The sequence below is a fragment of the Ochotona princeps genome, chromosome 5, assembly GCF_030435755.1.
Source record: "Ochotona princeps isolate mOchPri1 chromosome 5, mOchPri1.hap1, whole genome shotgun sequence".
In the NCBI taxonomy this organism is placed as follows: domain Eukaryota; kingdom Metazoa; phylum Chordata; class Mammalia; order Lagomorpha; family Ochotonidae; genus Ochotona; species Ochotona princeps.
The window spans coordinates 45,749,881-45,773,210 of record NC_080836.1 but is presented as its reverse complement, the minus strand read 5'-3'; the positions used below and the strand labels follow the sequence as shown (position 1 = coordinate 45,773,210).

General features: G+C 36.6%; 1 protein-coding gene across 3 annotated transcripts in view; it reads left to right on the top strand.

Moving 5' to 3' along the window:
- Positions 1-18,317, top strand: part of SLC38A11 (solute carrier family 38 member 11) — a 51,725-nt gene extending 33,408 nt beyond the window's left edge. For all 3 annotated transcript variants that reach the window (XM_058664210.1, XM_058664209.1, XM_058664211.1), the window contains 5 exons: positions 3,607-3,677; positions 4,306-4,467; positions 7,240-7,352; positions 10,098-10,229; positions 17,358-18,317. In XM_058664210.1, coding sequence (XP_058520193.1) covers positions 3,607-3,677; positions 4,306-4,467; positions 7,240-7,352; positions 10,098-10,229; positions 17,358-17,651 — 772 coding nt within the window. In that variant the 3' untranslated portion in view covers positions 17,652-18,317. The remainder of the gene's footprint in view (positions 1-3,606; positions 3,678-4,305; positions 4,468-7,239; positions 7,353-10,097; positions 10,230-17,357) is intronic.
- The last annotated feature ends 5,013 nt before the right edge of the window (positions 18,318-23,330 follow it).

Genomic DNA, 23,330 nt, shown 5'->3' with positions numbered 1-23,330 from the left:
TAGCTATTCACTTTCCTAACCATTGTTGTCATTAATTTTCCATTGTTTATTAAAATATATTATTCTTATAGATACCTGATCATTCAGTTTTGTCTTTTTACTTTATGATTAATTTTATTATACAGATGCTTTCAATTTATATTCCATCAATTTTATACTCCATTGTACTTGATGGCTTTGTTTTTGGAATTTTCTGAATTCTTTCATCTTTAAAGATCATTTTTATTCTTTCAATTTAAACATTAATTTGTGAGAGCTGACATCTGCCTAATACAGAATGTTCTCATTCATGTTTATGGACATGAAATGTCTCTTTTTTTGTCTTTAATAAAAGCATAACATGACTTAAGATAATATATGCATTTTACAATATTTAGTGTTTGGTTGTCAGGCTATTTTTAAAACATTTTAATTGACTTTCATCTGTATACATCAACCTCTTTCATTTGCTCTGTTCTGTACCATCTTTAGTAATCTAATTGGATGAACACACTTACTAATTCCATTAGCTTATCAGTAGTTTTACTGAAAGTTCCCAAGTACATAATTACATTTTGTAGAAGTAACCTAGCCTTTTCCAGTGTTTAATACATCCTAGCTAGGAATTTCAAATACATGCGGATACCTCAAAACATTCATGAAAAATGGAATTAAAAGATAAATTTATTTTGGCCTGAAAATTTTTAATCCATGCATATGATAGATTTTTTTTAAGATTTATTATATTTTTGTTACAAAGTCAGACATTCAGAGAGGAGGAAAGACAGAGAGGAAGGTCTTCCATCCGCTGGTTCATTTCCCAAGTGGCTGCAATGACCAGAGCTGAGCCAATTCAAAGTCATGAGCCAGGATTTTCTTCCAGATATCACACATGAGTGTAGGGTTCCAAGGACTTGGACCATCCTCCACTGCTTTCCTAGGCCACAGACAGGGAGCCAGAGCAGAAGTGGAATAGCCACATCTCAAACTGGCACCCATATGAGATGCAGCACTGCAGGTGGAGGATTAGTGTGCTAAGCCACCACACTGACACCGCCATAAATCTTTTAAAGTACTCTTCCTATATATTTTGGAGACAGTGTTATTGAACACCCTTGCCTGGTTTCAGCCTTTAGTTACAGTATTTTCAACTTCAATCATTAATACGTAATTTACTGTAGAATTTTGGTGGATGTTCCATTCAGATTAAAGTACTTCTATTTTATTAATAGCTTGCTTAGTATTTTGATCATATGCTTTCCGGTACTTTGTACCAGTCAAGCTTTTTTCTCCATTAACCTGTTAATCTGTTAAATTGCATCAATATTGATAAATGTAATATCATTGAACTATTTTAACATTTATTGGAAAAATTCTTTTGTCATGTCTTCATATCTTATAAATTGCTTCACTGCAGTTGCTAGTACTGCATTTCACATTTACACTTTATTTTCTAAAGTCAGAAGGGTCTATATCTTTGTTTTTTCCCCAAATGAGTGTCAAAGTTTTAGCAGTCTCAAAATACACCAGCAAACTTTCCTTCTTTTTTTCCCCTATGGAACTGATTTTCTTGCAACTTGCTTTTCTCTTTGGAAAGTCATTTTTAGTTTCTCTTCCCTTTTCTCTCTGTAGACATGGACACGTATATTTCCTATGTTTACCATTTTTCTCTGTTATTTTCTGTCTCATAAAATTACCTTCATTAAAATGAACAGAGAAAATTCAAAATCATGTCTTGCTATTGCTTCACACTCCAGGAATATACTTAAGATGCCATACGTATAAGGGAAAAATTCAGGAAGAAAAATAAAGTAAAAGTCTTACATTTTAATAATAATCCATGCCTGCAATGATGGACTTATGACTGATTATGAGGAACTATACTTTTGTAATAATTTAGGGGAATTCAGTGCAGGGAGAAGGGTAAGGGAAATCCCAGAGCATATTGAATTGTATCATAAAATGTTAATAAAAAGTGAAAAAAACAATGTAAGACACTGTCGCAGTCTACACTGAAGGGGAGAAATGGATATTTCTCACATGCAAAAACCGAGATAGGCAGTTTTCAAATGTCCACAATTGCTAGCGTTGCTTGTTCTAAATCATATTCTAGGGATCATGAACAAAATATGTAGGTTTTGCACATTAGCATTGGAATTTAACAAGGTGTGTTGCTATTAACATTGACTGCAGTAAAAGTAGTGGAGCACCAGGTGGCAGCAGTTCCCACTCAAAACACTGCAAGTTGGGAGTAAATCATCTAACAGGCCTTCCCAGCAAACTAGCATTTCTATAAAGTTTCATTGTGTCTGTAACTGCTCATTTCATACATGGCAAGAGAAATGACATGATGGATTTGTGTGTTTGGGAGGGGTATGTATTTTTTATGAAGAGGATGAGTGACAAGCATGATGACTGGATGGGTTTTCATCTTCTGCATTCCCCTGTGCTACTTAAAATATGGTGGTCCCTTCATGCTTCTCTAATGTGCTTTTCTAACCCCTGCTCCTGTCTTCATGAATTCTTTTGGGATTCACTCTAATCCTTCCTTTCTAGGGCATGCACCTTTAAACATTTGGCTACCTTCCATGAAATAGCAGTAGATTACAGTGCAAGATGATTATCTACTGTGTGATAGACTCCCCAAAATGTTGCATGTTTTATCTTATTTAATCCATACAATAACTCAATGTATTGTATTATCTCTTTTATAAATGTAGCAACTGGAACACAGACATGGGGGATAATTTGCCTAGGATCACACAACTAATAAATGAGGTAGTCAGAAGAAAAGCACAGGCTCCACCATCTTGGAGCTTGTGCTGTTCGTATTTACTCATGGAGTGTGAACCAGGCAGCCTAATCCCTCCAGTACCGAAAATATTAATCCCGCTAGGTTTAAATGGTTTTCAGACTAGTTGGAGTTGTATTTCCAAAATTCCTGTGAGAAATGTGCGTACAGGTGGAAATATGAGACCACTAACAGTCACACATGGAATGATACATCAAAGTGAAAAGATCAAGAAAATGAATCTTGCCTTAATTTTCTGTGTAGAATTGGTACATTAAGTTGCCACCCAGAATCAAGCTTTCCTCGTGTGTTATGTGGTGAAAGCAGTACTTAAATGTCATGAAAATTAAATTAGATGATGCAGAATTCCCATAACATCCTCATGGTTAGTTTCATGTCTTCCCCTTCCAATAACCTGTAGTACCAACTAAACTCCCCTTTAGAAGGCTGAACATGGGATGACAAGGGCGAGGGGAGGGCAACATTAGAGCATTAACAGTTGTTGTAGCTCTGTCAATGAGTTCCTCACCTGGAGAATAACGAATGCATGTGTCCCGTGAAATTGACTAGCAACTAAATAAATTCAGAAAATTGCACAATTGATCAATATTTTATATACATAAAAAAGAAAATATACAAGTATTTGATATGCATTTCAGAAGGCAAGGGTTAAAAAATAACAAGGATGTTCTCAGAAAATTAGTTTATGATTAAATAAGATCAGTCAGACTCCTATTAATTCCTCATTTCAAGATATTAAATTTACATTAGTAACACCATGTCATATTTTCTGCTATGCTTATATTTGTTCAATAGTTTATCAAACTCTCTTCTAGACCCAAAACAGAAGATGCCTGGGTATTTGCCAAGCCCAATGCTATTCAGGCTGTTGGGGTGATGTCTTTTGGTGAGTACACATGAAAGAGGGCTGTGTTTTACTTTTATAGCTGGATCACAGATGTCCTGTTTTAGGTGTCCAATTAGCAGCATATGATCTAGTCTATGCTGGTGTACAATGAAGCTCAAGCTTTCTTCACTCATCACTGAAATTTGCTGTGATTTGAAGAAACTTGTTTCTCATGTAGAGAACTTGTCAGAGAAATCTTATTTCTTAATTTGGAAGTCTAGCAAATATTTTGGACTTTTTAAAAATCTTGCACACAAAGTGTTATGAGGTCTCCAGAGATCTAAAGCTAGTTTGTGCTACAGATGGCAAAAGAAGTCATGAGTTAAAAATTATGATGTTCCTTATATTTTTCCCTAAGATTAGAAGGGTGATTAGCAAAAAGAAAATTGGAGAGAAGATCCGATTGATCTGGTTTATATCGAGAGTGACATAGCCTGATATGTTAAAGGTTGCTATTCCCAGAACCTCTAAAGGAGAATATTTTCGGATGCATGAATAAACTAATATATTCAAACCCAAGTTCATTGACTTTCTATAGTATTACACACATATTAATTTTCAGGATTACAAAAGGAAACCTAGTGCGTACTTTAACAACAATTTTTCCACTTTTTTTTTTATCGTGCAGCATTTATTTGCCACCACAACTGCTTCTTAGTTTATGGTTCCTTGGAAGAGCCCACAGTAGCTAAGTGGTCCCGCATTATCCATATGTCTGTCTTGGTGTCTGCATTTATCTGTATGCTCTTTGCGACATGTGGATACATAACATTCACTGGCTTTACTCAAGGTAATGCAAGACTCAGTCATGTCATCTTTTGGTGCTCGTGTGAATTGGTGCAAGCATATTTATTATTATGCTCATTTTGGATACTGGTACGCACAGTGTTACATGTCAAAGGGTCACGCTTCCACCCATTCTCCTCTACACTCCTACTCCTTTGCTATGGATGCCAACTTTTGTCTTAGACTGCTAACTTCAGTTCCATGTTTTCTCCTTTCCTTTAACCTTTGAGCACACAAATTTTTGGTTTCTTCCCTACTCCCCTATTGTAGTGTCACATTCAGAGGTACCAATTTCCTCCAATCTTCAAGGCTAACAGTCTACTTGATTCCAATCTTCTTTTACATCTTTAAATCAGTCAACAAGTACAACTTTCTTGGAGTTGAAGTGTCCTGTTGAAGGAAAGAGCCTTTCAATGTTATCATTACTACACTTGCTTGTTGTTAAAATTATTTCTCCTTTGCTCTCTCTCTCTCTGACTCTCTTTTTCTCTCTGCTGTGTCTCCCAACCCCGCCTAGATAACTGATTCTGGCAAGTTGTCTGCCTTTTTCTCTCAACAAATTATCTGGTTGTTTTCATAAATTTCTCTCTAGTTCATACCTTTCTTCTCATCTTCAGGTTGTTATCTGTAAGTCATTTCTGCTTGAGCCGTTCTTGCCTTGATCACAAAATTTTCTGACAACACCAGCCCCATCCTTCTCTGCCTCAAATGTAATCTCCTTCCTTGTACACACCTCTCCCCCCCAGACTCAGCACCAAGAAGTTCCCTCTTGTATTTTGTTTCATTTGACATGCACTCATCTTTGCAGGGTCATATTCAGGGTCAGGATAGTCTGACAGCTGGACAAATGCTGCGATTCATGTATTTCACAGGTTGCGCAAAGCTAGTATCTTGTTTGACCTTCAAATCACCCTCTGAAAGCAAGTGGAATAACTAGTTCTTCTCCTCCTTAAAATGTGAATAAATGAAGCAACTGGCCCATGCTGGTTGGCAACATGTTATGAAACAAGTCTAGTAACTTCCAAGTCCAGTTTTCCTTCCCTTCTCTCTCTGCTCTCTCAATCTATTCAACCATAATCCATTTGAAAGTGACCCTTAGCCAGGTATTTCCCAGGAAGTGAAGAAAGAAGGCTTCACAGAATGATGGCCAACACAATGCAAGGCCATCCAAAAGGCAATACATACACGTGTCATTAGATTAGAGTAACAAAGTGACCCTGAATGTCCCGATAAGAACTGGCTTTGAAAATACTGCCGTGTGTTGCTATTGCAACATAGTTTGCCATGATGAATGTCCTGCAGGTTCTTTTCTACGAAGACCTTGGTTTGAATATTGTTTCTGAAAAACATAAATTTTTTTTCCTGCCACACTTTCCTGATGTCTTTATCAGAGAAAATAATTCAAATACAGTCAAATCTTTATACAACAAAGTTGGCAGGTAGGTGTTTGATGATGTTCTTTTCTCTTGGCTGTCAGTCCTAACACACACTCAAATTCAAGTTGGAAGCTGACATGGTGACTCCTCGTCATTTTTTAATTGGCAAATCTGACCCTAGGTATATGACTCCTCTTACAGTAAATTCAAGCTTACAAATCAAGAAGAATTCTAGATTCTTTTAGACAACGCTAGTGAATTTTGAACCTACATCTCTTGGTGAAGGTTTGTAAACGTCTGTCTTTTTGCCTCAGAGGGCTAGAACCTTTCCAATCAAGTTTGCAGCAACATGCTACCACTGCTGCATTGTAGCATTATCTCTTGATACCAAAAATGTACTGTGAATTTGTTATCAGCAAGTGGAGGAGGTGAAAAGATGAAGGTCATTTAGGGTAGGTATTTAGCTTTTTAATGTTGCAAAGTACAATGGTATTGCTTTGTTTCCTTCTTATATAAACACTATAGTGGTGTGCCTTTGATCTACTTTTTTTGTCCAGTTTAATTGAAAAACGCTCACTGCAGTTTTAAAGTTACAGCATGTTTTTTTCCAAAAATAAGCACGCTCGACTATTCAGTTTCATCCATGGTGTTTATTGACCTCCGGGCCTCCATTAGCATCCTGTACTGCTTCATTGATATCTGAGAATATACAAACTCTAGATAAGAATTTGTACAAGCATGTGTGGCTCCATTTATATGGTCCATTAATTAGTTTGCAACTAATTAAATATAATGCTTTTTGGGAACTAGCAGAATATTCCCAGTTCTCAAATAGAGCCTATAACTTAGGCACCTCAGATGACATGAAAGATGTCCTTGTTGTGGCCCATGGATTAGCCTCTATAGCGTGATATACAGGAAATCCAGCTCCCAGATGTACTGGTCAACTCTTCCTTTCAGGATTGTTCTTGAACTATGAATAGTATTTCAAAAGGAAATTTGTTTATTTTAACAAGATTTTTTTTCTGATAATGAAGTCACTTACTTACCAGAAACAAAGACCAGAAGCAAATGTACAAAGCCAGTTTACAATAATATAAGATGTTGCTTCTGATGTAGGAAGATAGTGAGCAAATTATTTTTCAGAAGTTGATACAAATGTACCAAACACAATGAAAATTTACCTTCAAGTGGAATATTTGCTGGTTTTCATGGCAGTGAACAGCTCCATAGTTACTGGATGCAAGAATTTATATTTAGATATCATAATCTGTTTTCTAAACTAAGTGAAAACCTATTCATGGTGCTTTGTTTGTATAACAAAAATGTAACATTTCATTAGCTACATAATTATCTCAAACATCTAGTAACTATTAAATTTATTTTATATTTTTCTCTAGGAGACTTATTTGAAAATTATTGCAGAAGTGATGACCTGGTGACATTTGGCAGGTTTTGTTATGGTATCACTGTCATCTTGACGTACCCAATTGAATGCTTTGTGACTAGAGAGGTAGGCAATGTTCCTTTCCAATACTCTACCCAGGTATTTGCTCTCCTCACCTCAATGTAGCGAGATTTGTAAATAATTCAATTCTACGTATTTATAAGTGAAGGAAAACTGATAAAATTTTTAAAATTTTCCTTTTAATTATGTCACTTTTAAAGATGAATGCATATTCATGTATTTATAAGATTTTTTTTTTCAAAATTTGGGTTCGGAAATAATGTTCTGGTTCAAATCACCATAAGCACAGATGTTTATACAACTGCATTAGTGAATGAATGAGAGCTGTTAATACTGCCTAGCCAAGAGTGCTGAATTTTTTAAATATTCTTAAAAAGAAATTAAAATATAGGCTTAAAACGTATTGTGAAAAATATTATCTTGTTCTTTTGTAAGTCAATGTGCATTAAAGATTAGACTGTAATTGGTTTTGCTATTTTTAAAAAGCTAAAATATCTTGTATTTTATCAAGAACCAACGTGAAACGTAAACCTTAACTTTAGTAGTTACATATTTCATTTATACATTCTACTTAAATATGGTAATAGAATTAAATCAACACTTGTATATAACATACAATAATATAAACAATGACAGAAATATGTAATTTATTATATGTATGTATATTTAGTTATAAAGTCAGCTTCAAATTATGTTTTGTAGTCTATCTGGCTTTGCACAGGAAGACTAGCTGAAAGTGAGTAAATTTTTTTTTGTATGAAATGAGATAACAAGGCTTGTCAGGAACCTCCTCTGTCCTCGGCTGAACATCCTGTGTCCCAGTCAGCAGTAAAACATGATCCTGCTTCACAGTGCTTCTTTCAGGAAACATACTGAAAGGGCTTAGTCTCAGAATCTATGCCTTGGACTGTCTACACAGGGCACCGTGTGAATGAGTCTAATGTGTGAAGGGAAATGTCTATCGTGCTTTAGATGCACTAAGTAACGGAAGGCCCTCTCAATCCAGGCCGGTGCTTGCCTCCTGCCAGCACTGAGGAAAGGGAGACGCCTGGCAGAATGTGTGTTCTACAGTCAGCGCTTCTGCTCGCTTACAAATGCCTGAGAACCCCTGGCCTGACCACCGGCGACACTCTACCCAGGCTGAGCTAAGGGTAGTGTCAGAAGGCTGTTTTTTAACATCTAAGAACCTTTCAGAAGAATGCTAACTACTGTCAGATGCAGGAAATGGTTTTAACTTCTGCCCAGCACTGTAGCTACAAAACGGATATCTAGATCAGCAGGAACAGATGGTGCACTCTCCGGTGGTTTCTGGTAAACTGCCTATGAGTAGTCTGAGTCACTTCACCTGCAGCCACTTCTGTCTGTGGCACTCGGAACCCAAGTTTCCTTCCCAGCTGCCGCGGCAGGAAGAAAGACCCAATCAAGACGTCTGCTGGGGCAGTAATCCGACACAGCAATATTCTATCTGCCTCACCCATTCCGTTTCTGCTCTGTTTCTTCTTTCTACACACACTGCAGCTGACATAAACATAATCAATATCATTCCTACACAAAGATAACCAGTTACATACAAGGCTGTCACAAAGGCTGTCTACCGCTGGTATGTTTCCCTCACTAGCTTCCTTCATGAAGTCACCTTTCACATATAATCATACCTATTGGAGGCCTCTATCAGAAATAATTTAAATATGATAAGTTATAATCACTAACAGTTGTTAATATCACTATTACATTATTAACAGTTTGTGTTAGTATCTGATGTATGGGAAGTATCTGAGCATTACAGCCTATTAGCAGCCATGCTTTTCTTAGGATGCCCCAGCGTCTCCCCGACTCCTAACCATGCCAGCTCTTGGCTGTTCTTTGCACAGCATCACCACTTTGTCCAAACCACATTCTCATTTGCTTTTGATAAATATTACTCCTATTCTTTCTCCTTTCTTCTCTTTCCCATTATTGTCTCATTTTGTAATTCTGGTCCAGATCTTACCTATTGTTTTTTTAAAGCCCTACCTCAAGACAAGACAGGCCAAACACATTTCAGAAATTCTGTAAAGCAGATTACTCTACGGGAGGCAGTCTACATAACTAAAGCTTCTTTTGGTTCTACATTCTATTTGATCTTTTTTGTCCTGTCACAAACTGATCTCTGCTTCTTAGGATTGATTGAGTTTCTCTGAATAGGATGTTAATTATGAGAGTTGGAATGTTCATCTTCTAGACATTTCCTATTTGCAAATCATATCACAGTGTGAGACATATGACCTAGGTAACTGCTGATAGATTTCCAGATCTGAGGACTATTGCGAAATGGCGATAAACTCACCTCCATTTTTTGCCAAGGAAAAGTGAGAAAAAAATAGAATTCAATGTAACAAAAGGGATTTTAACAAAAGGGATATTACAAGCTAGTGTTATTAGGGGAAATGTGGTAACTGCTTCCTTAGAAGCCATTCAAATAATCTTAATAGCATGTGGACTATGCTGGGCTCAGAGAAAAGAAAGACTGTGGTAACTTCCCAAGGGCTTTCTGAATCTTGAGGAATGTATGCATTCAGACACTGGGATCCAGTATTCCTAGCATTTACTATGATTAAAGGAATATAATAATTCAACAAAAAATATCAGTCTACTTATATACATGCATATGTGTAAGTGCTTGGAAAAAGAACATTCACAGTGGTGAGATTTGAGTATAATCTTTTTGGTATATGCTATTATGAAAACCTTTCTTACTAACCCGTGCATGCCTCTGACAGCCACTCTCAAAACATTCTTTTTATTTCGCAGGTAATTGCCAATGTGTTTTTTGGTGGGACTCTCTCCTCCGTTTTCCACATTGCTGTGACAGTGGTCATCATTATGGTAGCAATGGTGGTGTCATTGCTGATTGATTGCCTTGGGATAGTTTTAGAGCTCAATGTAAGTGTGTTTAAGGATTTATTTCCTTCATTCTGAAAATCCCTTTAAAAACTGTGTATGACAAGAGTACCCCTTTGTAAAGTCTAGTGAAAACATTCTTATAATAGTAAGGTTGTTTTTTTTTTTTTTTTTTTATTGGAGAGTCAGATATACAGAGAGGAGTAGAGACAGAGAGGAAGATCTTCGGTCCAATGATTCACTCCCCAAGTGGCCGCAATGGCTGGAGCTGCGCCAATCCAAAGCCGGGAACCTGGAACTTCCTCCAGGTCTCCCAGACGGTGCAGGGTCCCAAGGCTTTGGGTTGTCCTCAACTGCATTCCCAGGCCAGGGAGCTGGATGGGAAGTGGAGATGCCGGGATTAGAACCGGCACCCATCTGGGATCCCGGTGCATTCAAGACGAGGACTTTAGCTGCTAGGGCATGCCACTGGTCCCAGGTATGATTTTTCTTAAGATTTATTTATTTATGTATTTATGTATGTATGTATTTATTTATTTATATTGGAAAGTCAGATATACAGAGAGGAGGAGAGACAGAGAAGATGATTCCCCATTTGCTGATTCACTGCCCCCATGCAGCCACAATGGCCAGAGCTGAGCTGATCCGAAGCCAGGAGCCATTAGCCTCCCTCGGGGCCTCCCACACAGGTGCAGGGTTCCAAGGCCCTGGGCCATCCTTGACTGCTCTCCCAGGCATCAAATAGGGAGCTGGATGGGAAGCAGGGTCACTGGGACCAGAACCGACACCCACATGGGATCCTGGCATGTGTAAGGTGAGGATTCCAGCCGCTGGTTCACAGCACCGGACCCGAATCACCTTATTTGGTATAATTAGATAATATAGCATGTTATTTGATGCTCTTTTAGTTATTCACTAATACAAAACCCATTTAGAACTTTAATCCCATTTTTTTAAATTTGTGCTTTCATAAGACAACAATGAATAGAAAGCAATATTTATCCAAAGGTAAATACAATTGCAGTTTTAGTTTTTATATTTTGTTCATTTATATTTATTTGAAAGGCCGAGAAACAAATCTTTCCTCATTGATTCACTCCGGATATGGTTTACTGCCCGAAAGCCCTCAACAGAGTGGCGTTAGCTATGCTGAAGTCAGGAGCCAAGAACTCATTTCATGTCTCCCACAAGTAGCAGGAACTCAAGTGCTTAAGCACTCAACAGTCTAAGCAATCAGAGACCTCATGAGCTGCAGGGAGTTTCATTTAAGGGATATTTCATTAGTCCAAGTTGATCATAAAGTGGAAGTTTAAAGGAAAATAAGGACTCTTTCACTAGTTTTCATCTTCCTTGAATCATTTAAGAGATTTCTGTTAGTAAAAGGGGATTTATCTTCTTTTCTGCACTGTTTTGCCAACAAAATTCTTCAGCACCTTCTTTGCTTTCCATGTTATAAGCTGTAAAATAGTAGTGCTGACCTGCCTTTATCTTAAAAAAAAAAAAAGTTATTTTTTTATCTTTAACAAGTAGTTACAGTTCTATGTCTTGTAAAGCAATTTCAAAAATTATTCCAAAACCGAGGGTTTTCCCTCAGGCAGTTCTACATTAAGTAGATCAAGGAAGCTGCACTAATTGGTAGAGAATACATCAGAAGGTAAAACACTGTCCCTTGGCTCACGATCCTGAGCCCTAGCAAGAGCTGCAGGTAAAACTTTCCAATCACAAGCAAGTACCAGGTTTGTAGACAAGTTAATCAATGTACTGGACCTCTTCCAGTAGAACCTTCAGCTATGTTATTCTCATTTCCAGAGTTTCAATTTAAGAACTGTATCATAAATAGAACACCCGCTGCTTTGTACTGCCCAGCAAATGAGACTTGAAAGGGTTGCTGAAAGCTGAGTGAGTGCTGACAGCTTCTTGGAAGCATGGTAACAGTTTTCATCTTGATAGCACCCTCCACTTTGCAGCCCCAGATGAATTAGCCTCAAATATTCATGTCTACTCAAAGAGATTACAGGCTCAAACAAATGTGCATGTTTGTATCTGAATATCCCACCCTCCCCACATCATTATTTCAAAGCAAAGGACTTCCCCCCCTCTTTAAACATGGACTGAGTTCTACAGTATTTTCTGTACACAAAAAATATTGTCAATTCCAAGTATCATGAAAGAGTGTTATGAAGTCACATCCGTAATTCATTCAGTATCAGCTGACAAGTGGTATTTTCTTGATTGTGTGCTTTAATGATACTCACTTGTACTCAGGTGCTGTGAATGGCAATATATTTTGGTATGTCTTGGTATTTCCTCTTATATTTATTACTATGGAAAATTTTACCATGCAGTGTATTCCATACTTCCCCAGACTTTTAGATAGTATCTGTCTGACTTCAGAATGTTACTCTTAATTGCCATTTCTCTGAATTTTTATTTTTATGAAACATAAAGAGGTTATACTATAGGAATTTTAGTTGTAATATTTTGGTATTGAGATGTACCATTGAGATGGTACTTGAAATATATTAATAATGACATTGAGAAATAATTATTTTAAAGGTGTAACCTTTTTTACATAATACAAAATCAGTCGGCTGTAATTTTTTAAGCAGTCTGCCAAAACGAATGTTAAAAAACTTGTAAGCCATAGATCAGTACATTAGACTGTTTTACACTTATCTCTGCTTTTATGTATACTTACAAATTTATGCAATAACAATGTTTTTAAACAGAAAACATTTTGAGAGGGGAGGAGAGAAGAAGGGAGGGAAAAGGAAGAGAGGAAGTGCAAGTGGCAATGAAGGGGCTGAGACTCAAACCTAGGCATCCTGTATGGATGTGCTTGTCGCAATTCACATCTAACTACATGCTTTATTTTTTTTATTCATTGATTACATTGCATTATGTGATATAGTTTTGTTGGAACTGGGAATCACCCCGCCCTCCCCCCATGTGGAATATTCCACCTTGTTGCATATCCACTGATCAAGTACAGTTGAGATTCCCTCTTTGCAAGCATAAACTAAACATAGAGTCCAACATCTTATAGTCCAGTCTAGTTCCTCAGCTTCCTGGGGAGACCCTGTCCGGTCCGAGGGCAGAACCATCAGATTATCAACCCGATCAATTAACAACTCAAAATTGACATACTGTATGATCCAGCAATAGCACTCTTAGGAATATACCCAAAACACCTGTTTTATGAGAAGCCAACATGCACCCCTATGCTCATAGCAGCACAATCAGTAATTGCAAAAACATGGAAGCAACCAAAATGCCCATCAACAGAGGATTGGATAAGAAAGCTATGGTTCATCTACTCCATGGAATACTACTCAGCTATTAAAAAAAACCAAATGCAGTTCTTTGTGGCCAAATGGGCCAAACTGGAAACCATAATGCTAAGGAAATGAGCCAATCCCAAAAGTTCAGATACCACATGTTTGTGTTAATTTAAGAGGATATGATGTTATGTAAAACATGTTATTTTATTTATATTATGTTATATGTTGTGTATAAACTAAAACTGAATTGACAATGAGGTGATCACAGAAGATGGTTAAGAAATTGCAATTGTTTTTAACATATTGGTTACTCAATACTATAACTATTAGTTACACAACGAAGTTAATTGGGTATGTTGAGGGTATGTTGGAGCCTTTAACTACATGCTTTAAAAGCTTCTGCTTATGGCTGAAGAACATATAATTTGTGATACATCACATAACAGAATAAAAGAGAAAGGCTACATGGTCATCACAACTAATCCAGAAAAATTATTTGAGAGAGTTTGGAATTCTTTCTTAATGCAAATATCTAATGGGGGATGTTTAGCCTAACAGTTGACACTTCAGTTAAGATGTCTGCATCCTGTGCCAAGTACCTGGCTCATCGACTTTCTTGCTATTGTGGATCCTGGGAAGCATTAGTGACAATTCAGTTAATTGGGTTTCCGTCACCCACCTGGAAGTCTTGGATTAAATTTGTGACTCAGAGGAAGATGCGGGTTTTGGGAAGTGAACCAGGGGTGGAAGCCCTCTGTCTCTCTGCCTCTCAAATAGAAAAGAAAAAATATTACAGATTTGCACACTTAAAAGATGAATAAGATGGAAGGAGACACAAATAAGTAGAAAGATATCCTGTGTTTATGAATCATAAGGATTAATATTCTTAAAATATCCCTACGATCTAAAACAAACACAATTCAACTTAATCCCTAGTAAAACTGTAATGGCAATCTTCATAGAAATATGAAAACAAATCCTGAAACTGGTAAGGAATACAAACATTCTGAATATCCAGAGGAATTCTGATAATGAAAACAAAGTTGGAGGCATCACACTTCCTCTTTTAAAATCATATTATGAAGCTTTAGTAATCAAATCAACATGGTATTGGCATAAAACAAGCATAGACCAATGATATACAATTTAGAGTACAGAAATGCATCCAAACATATAGGGTCAAGAATGAAGACACAGTGGGAGAAAGAATAGCCTTTTCAGTACATGATGCTGTACTAGATTTTCACAAGCAAAATGATGAAATGGAACCCTTTTGTTACAGCATCAAACATACACACAATTCAAACTGTATTAAGTGACCTAATACAAGATTTAAAATAATAAAATTCCTAAAATAGAACATTGAGAGAAATCACTTTAATATATCCTTTTCAGTCACTGTAAAAGCAAGATAATCAATAAATTGGGTTATAATAAACAAAATCGCCTCTGCACAGCCAAGGAAACCACAAACAGAATGAAAAGGCAACTTATCTATTGCGAAAAAGTATTTGTGAATCACACATCTGATAATGGTTTAATTTCTAAAATCTATGAAGAGCATTTACAACTCCACAGCAGAAAAACAGCCTGATTTTAAAATGCAGACCAGTTTGTGGCAGAGTTAAGCCAGCACCTGTGATAAGAGCATCTAATACCTATGTAAGTTCCAGTCCCATCTGCTCCACTTCCAATCCAACACCATACATGTACACCTGGGAAAGCAGTGGAAGGTGACCCACACGGTAGATCGAGTGAAACTCCTTGATCCTGACTTTGTCCTAACCCCAGTCATTGCAACCATTTGGAGACTAAACCAACAAACAAAAAATCTCTCTTTCTGCCTCTCTCCCTCTCCCTCTTCTTCTTTCTCTTCCTGTCTCCCTCTCTGTTTCCCTCCTACCATCCTCCCTCCCCTCTTCCTATAACTCTACCTTTCAAATAAATCTTTTTTTTATTGGACTGTAGAGCTGAACATACAAGACTAGTGATGTTGAGAAGATGTTGATGAGATTTTGGATAAAAGGGAATCCAAAGTCATTATTGGTAGGAATGCAAATTGGTACAAACATTATGGAAAACAGGATGGAGGATCATAATAATTTAAAAAAATAAAACGACCAAATGAGCCAGAAATCCCTATTCTGAAAATATACCCAGAGGAAATGAAATTAAATCAACTTGTAAAAATACCTTCATCCCTATGTTCGTTGCAGCATTACTCACAACAGCCAAGATATGAAAACAACTAAAATACTCACTGACAGAAAAATAGATAAAGAAAAGGTGTCATGTATATGAAGATGTATATGTAGGATACTTCACAAATTCAAAATGTGCCACATAAAAAAGGTTCATGAAAATGAACTTCAAAGTTTTTGGAAATGTTCATTATCTTTTCACTTCATTTTAAAGTACCTTAAAATACAATAATATATTAATTGCTTAGCAATAGAAGAGCTTACCATTTGCCCCAGTATGGATGGATATGTAAAATATTATTCTAAGTGAAATAAGCCAGACAGAAAAAATGTATTACATAACATATATATATATGTTATGTAATACATTTATGTTATATATATATATATATATATGTGAGCTGTTTTAGAAATCACGTATACAAAGAAACTAAAATGGTGATTACCAGGGTATGAAGCAACATAAAAATTAAAAAAAGAATTGAATAGGGAAGAAATGGAGAAATGAAAACCATCAAAGACAAAGAGCCAGTTGTAGGGTAGACATGTACAGAGGTCTGGTGTACAACATGAGGATTACTTGTATTTACTAAGCCTGTATTTGAGGATTTTGTTTGTTGTTAAATAAGTAGGTTTTCTCTGTTTTTGTCAAGGAAAAAGATAACTGAAATGATACATTAATTCATTTTTATAATCCATTATTTGTATCTTATAAGTTTCTAATCTACACAGAAAATTATTTTATTATGCTTTATTAATACAACATTTGTCAATATTTTAAATGTATTTTACTTCTCTTACATTATTCAATCCTCAACATAATTCACATTTAATGTAATTAGAAAAATATAGTAGTTACAATGCCTTCACTTTTGACATGAAATTTACAAAGTCTCTAGTGAAAATTAGGCCTGTTCAAGCTGAAATATTATTTTCTTTTGAAGTCAGTAACTTGAGGTATTTTTATTATGAATAACCCTAGTACTCATTAGTTTCAATCTGACATCCCCCCTAAGGCTGGATTTATCCCTAGTTAATGTGGGAGAGGATGGCTGAGTTACAATCCTCTAGATCTTCTGTCTATTTTCTAGGGCAATTACTATGTTTAGTTTTACTTGAAAGAAGATTTAGAAAGTCTGTTTCATGACAAATGCCCTTAGGGTTATAGTTTTCCCTTCTCACAGAGGAATGAATGTATTCCTCCATAAAAGCTCAGATAAAGAGGGAAACAATATTCCCAGTACAGTTTCCCAAAAGTTTTCACTTGTATCCAAGGGGTAACTGGGATCATTCAGGTTGAAGGACATAGGAGCTACACACTAATTTTAAATGAAAATACATATATAAAATAACAGGATGTAAATAAAAACATGAGAAGTTGCAATAGTTTGTCAAACATTAACCTTGCTGTCTGCTCTATTTTCAATATTATTTTGTAGTTACCCTTGTCTTAGTTTGATATACAGTTATGCTATTTGACTTATCATTTGGAAATAATCTGTTGGTGAAGGAAATCCTATTTCAAAAACTTTCTTGGAATTATCTTTATTTTCTCAGTTTGACTCAGCGGGACCTATCAACTTTGTAACACATTCAATGAAACACACGTTTTGTAAATGCTTATGAAAACTGTTCAAAGAATGTCTCCATCCAGTAATATTATCGTGTTTCTTGTTTCCAACATACAGGGTGTACTTTGTGCAGCTCCGCTAATTTTTATCATTCCATCAGCCTGTTATCTGAAACTATCTGAAGAACCAAGGACACATTCAGATAAGATTATGTCCTGTCTCATGCTTCCCATGGGTGCCGTGGTCATGGTTTTCGGGTTTATAATGGCTGTCACAAATTCTCAAGACTGTACCCATGGGCATGAACTGTTTTACTGCTTTCCCGACAATTTTTCCCTTACAAACATCTCAGATTCTCATTTACAACTGACAACAGAACTTTCGCTTTTAAATATCAGTATCTTTCAGTGAATGTTTGCTTTTAAAAACATGTCTGTTTTCCTAGATTTTTAAATTGCATCATGATATTCATTTGTTTACCTTTATTGTATTATAAAATCATCACTTTGGCATTTATCAAGACTTGGTTTTCCTTACTGTTGCAATATAGAAGAAGAAAAATATAATGCATTGTCCTTAAACGCTAATATAAGTGTTTTGTTCAAAAAGCTGTACTACACTAAAGCTAATTGAAAAAGGAAAAGCAAGACTTTAGCATCTGCTACTAATCCCCTCAAAGCATCATTCCTTTTACTTAAAATGTCAGCAACTTATTGTGTTTCAAAGTATGGAGCTTACAGTGAGTGGTGATTTGGTCTAAGAAACCCTTAGGGATTTTTTTTGAGGGAGGGGACAGTTTGAATTCTGTAGAACTGAACTGAAGAAAAACTGAAGCTGTTACAAAGAATAAGTATCCCAAGAGCAAAGAGAAGCTGTCCATTATTACTTCAGGAGCATCCTTGTTTAGCAAGAAGTGGATCCCTGGAGAAATGAGCAGTCCTCTACACGTTAAGAAACATGAATAATAGACTAGACGTGTAGAACACGCTGTATGGGGAATCAAAATTACCTCCCAACTCCTGCTGCCATGGGACTATTATATGTAGTGCTGTTAAATAAATAATACAGAAGGAAACACACACACTCACACACTCACACACTCACACACTCACACACAAATTGTTCTCAGATGTGAGCCCAAGAGATCAGTTATGCACCAGATTCAGACCTGTTGAACTGGAAGTGTTGATGGGAATTTTCTACCTGAAGCTGTTTTGAGAAGACAAGGATGAGAGCCACAGAGAGGCATTTTGTTCCCTTGAGAGTCCTCAGAGAGGAATTTCTTGTTGACTAGGTTCTTTGGAGGAAAACTCTCTGAGTCTGTCGTGAAGGTTATTAGGAATCAAAGCCCAGGGAGGAGAAAGAGGGAGAGAGGAGTGGAACTGCACCTCGGCTGATGAGGCTTAGCCTTCCCCAAAGGCAGTCTACAGCAAACCAGATCCAATGAGAGCTGTCCCTATAGAGAGGAAAGCACCGGGCTTTAACATTATACCTCAGTTAGCCACAGAATGTGGGCATCTGGGGAAGGATGTGCGCCCCAGCTGGGAAGCTCTTTGCAGCTGAGCAAGCCCTAAAGCAACTGAGGCTGGAAGCTGTCTGCCGGGAGGTGGGGCAACTCATGCTTCCTTGCAGAGGAGAGGAGGTACAGCCGTGTGCGCTTCAGATGCACCCTGCTTTTCAAGAGGATGTTAGGTGGTCGTGTCTAGAACAGCCTTTAAAAAGTGATAAAGGGAAATTTGTAACTCTTATGATGGCTTCTTTAGAGTAAATATTTCCCATGATTCGATTTCTTGTCATTTCATTTACAGTTAAGATTAAGTATCCATAGCACTATTTTAATTGTTGCGAAACAACAACAAAAATCAGAAGCAGACTGAACACATGCATAGTGTGTTTTTGCAAAGCACAGGAAAGCAAATCCCACCAGGCAGGCATAAAGTACAGTTCCACAGTACTTTGAGTGGCGTGATGAGAGCTGAGTCATCGCATGACTCACAGTGATAAAGTTCTGTTGATCACAGGAACCTGCATTCATTTCAGCAAGCAGAGCCATGTTTCCATAAAATACCATCTGAGTTACTAAATACATTTACATAATGTTGATTGTATAGCTTTTCCGTATGGAGCTCAGAACTTTTTTATGATTGATTAAGACTCATTTGCCCTATTTCTAAATTGGTACATTGTTAGATGATAAAATGAAAAGAACATTTTCATTCCATATTAAGAAAAAGCCATGCAGGCATTGCTCCTGACTGAGAAATAGTGACTACATAGTTATTACAAAAATTCACAAGCGATGAGTTTTTCAAAAATGCAGAGAGAATATGTCATGAATGATGTAATTTAGCCCTAATAATCTACTGTTTAATCCTTTTAGTGCTGTTTCAGACTTACACCCTTGACTCTCAAAGCTGATGAAAAGTTCTTCCTAGGAATTGAATAAATCATTAATACCTAATAAATATTCTTTGGGGCAGTTGATTTTAGTCAACTGTGGAATAAAACTGCCTTTAGCCAATTATTTACTGCATTATTTACCAAGATCTTTCAAATTACACTTGAATAAATCTTAGAAACCTCTGTTTTATGTTCTACAGGAATATTCATCTGTTTCTTTACTTTGGTACCACGTGAAACAGCAATAACCACCTGTCCCATCCTATTTCTTGTCTCAGTTTAAGTTTACACTGAACCTCACCCCTTCCCTGATATGTGCTGCTTCTGCCAAAGCAACTCAGAGACTTATAAGCAGTTTTTGAGGCTGTTACCACCTTTAAACTTAAAAAATTCCTCTTTAAAAAAAAGTTTTGATGGTGGAACAAAAATATTTTTACACATAAATGCAGATATCTAGAAATACATTTCACTTAAGGATATAAATTGGATGTATCTGTGCAGTTCAGGAATTGGGTCCTTGTCTACTTCATTTAGAATCTTTCATCTCAACCCTAAATTGCATTAAATTCAGATATCAGAAAAGGTACACTGGCCTGTCTGGACTATTTATAGTGATGTTAAATAACCATAACTGCTTCTTATCTTTCCTAAAAGGAGTCTGAATTCAGGTTATATATCTAAGAAAACCCCAAATAATTCTCTGCTGGTCTCACACTATACCTACCTACTTAAAGTTTTTTGTTTGTTTATTTGTTTGTTTGTTTTCTTTTGGTGGGAGACAGGGTCAGGTAAGACTTTCTTCTGGTTTATTTGGTAAATCCCTGCTCAGGAAAGTAGTTGATAATTCATGTTCCTTAGCAAAGAATGTTTGCTACTTGGATCAGATATTGCCATGATGACAAAATGTAGTTCAAGCTTAGACCAGAAAGTGACCTTGAAGGAGGAAATATTCATAAACTCATTACTGACAGTACTGGCATAATAAATTCATTGCAGCAACTGGATTAAGATATTTTGACAATGTTTTCCTTACTATAAAAAGTGTTTAAAGAATTCTTCAGGGTTGGCACTGAGGTATAGTGAGCTAAGCCTCCACCTGCAGGGCCAGCATCCCAGACAGCTGTGCTGATTCATTTTCTGGCTGCTCTACATCCAATCTTGCTCTCTGCTTACGAACTGGGAAAGCAACAGGAAATGGCTCAAGTCCTGCACCCATAGTGGAGACCTGGAAGAATCTCTTGGCTCCTGATTTGGCTCAGCTTTGACTTTTGCAGCCATTTGGAGAGTGAACCAACCTATAGAAAACTCTGCTTCTTTCTATAAATGCCTTTAAAATAAAAATAAGTAGATCTAATGAAAGAGGATTTTCCAAAAACATGTAGAGTGGATCATAGACATTTTGAGGATATATCTTGACAGAAAGATGAGTAAAATCATTCTCTGGCGTGGTGCGCCTTACACTGAAGCGGCTGTCGGAATCACCTGGAAATCCTGTTGAACCAGACTGATGAATCTCAAGTCCAGATTTCTGCCTCAGTGCCCTGAAGTGGAGCCAGAGAGTCTGCGTTTCTGAAACACTGAAGGGCGCTGCTGCTGCTCCAGTGCTTCAGGAACCACATCTGAACAAACCTAGAAGTTGGACATAAGAGAGGGCTGGGTGGGACCAGCTGTTCAGAAGCTTGAACAAGATGTAGGCAGGGAAGAGAAGGGGAGTTAAGAACAAAGGGGAAAACAGATTATACACTAAAGTCAACACAGCTGCAGGCCTGGTTCAGTGCTGGCCATCATGCAGGGAAGGACTGACTAAGCCTCACCGAGCCATCTTGAGATGGGAGAAAATATATCAATGCCTCAAAAGTATGCTGAGTTTCCAGGAAACATGAGTACACTGGGTTACAATGCTCTTGATAATATGCAGATAAAAAACATCAATGTGGCTGTCTGTTGTAAGATGATTTTATGTAATGTTTTCTCATAGACAATAAATATTAGCTATGTATTTAGCTGTGTCATTTTAATCATTATTAATTTACATTAAAATGCTAATGTTTCATTTTAAAATAAACACCCGATATTGTATTTCCTTGATTCCTCTCACCTGATGTGTTCCTTAATCAACGCACATGCAGATTAATGCCCTGACCTCTTGCTTGAACATTCTGCCTCAGGATAATGTGTGTATCACTTCAAGAATTTTCTTTCTAAACAGATGTGTTGATACATCACTTGATTCCTTAGGAACTTTCCAGAATTACTCAGGAGCTTAACATGAAACTTTCTCGTAGAAAGAGGTAGTAACTCCATTGCCTATATTCAAAGCTATGATAATAGGGCCTTATCATGCTATTCTTCCCATATAGCACATCACTGCAGGAAAGGACCTTATATTTTAGCATAAGGAAGACACTTCTTTATACTAAAAATGGTCTGTGAATCTTTTGCCTTTTGTCCTGGGTTTTTGCCATTCTTTTGTCCAAAATGCCCAAACCTCCATTAAAATCCTGTTTACTAGTCTTCCCCATGTATCATCACAGAGCCCATCCCGTGTGTTGATTCTCCCATCTTTGAAATTCTGTAACTTGTGGTTGTATCATATAAAGGAGCCTTGCTTGCCAGTCAGGCTAAAGTTCCTTGAGTACAGAATGTATCTTAAATTCTCTTTTTGTTCATATTAGTTCATGGGATAGTGTCTTGGAATGTATTACACACTTAATGATTTAACATAAAATTTATGTATAAAAAGAAAAAATTTAATGCACTGGTAGCATGCAAATTACTTAGTTGGATTTTCTAGCTACAATAATTGTCATTTAGTGAAGATGCAATTTAATATGAAACAATCATTTGTTCAGCAAGCTTTTGGAACCTCAAACTGAGTTTCTTGGTTTTATGTATGATAGACTGAACTTTCAGATAACTTTTTAGAATATTCACAAAGCAACTGACATACATATAAACCAATACATATCTTCTCCCTTATTTCAATTGTTAAAGAAACATTTACTTGTATCTTGATTATTATTAGTTCTTTGGGAGAAAAGACCATTTAATATTTAGTTTTATTTTGACAGTGGATGTCCCTATATCTTTTCAATTAATAAAGATTTGACTTTATCTAATTTAGAGTTAACCACATTGAAATGCGTGATGTATCATAAAATGTACATTAGTACCCTCTCTTAATATTATTTCTAAACAAAAAGTAAATCTTTAAATAAAACTAAGTCTATGGTCTAGGTACAGTTGTCTCATTGCTTGACGTTAGCAGGCAACTGAGAAATGTATTATAGTACCAAAAGGAACAAGTGGTTCAGCCACAACTGGTCAACAACTGAAAAATACAACAGGCAACATCTCAGCTGATCTCTGAAATTTGCAAAACTGAACATACTACTTCCAAGGCATGGTGGCAAACACATGTGTATAAATTTTAGGTTTTTGCTTTGCCTAAGGATAGTAAGAGCAGTTCCAGAAAGGAGACCTTGGTACAGCCTTCTTAGGGTCGTTTCCAAATATCTAACAACCTTATTTGTTTGATTTGATTCTAGAAGAGAAAATAGCAAATATCTTCTTTTTAAAAAGCTACTTTATCCCACAGAAGCAGTTGTTGGATGATTTCTGACTTACCGCACATAATTTTACATGATTATAGACTCAGAATTCTCTAAATTGTACCCTTTAACTACCATT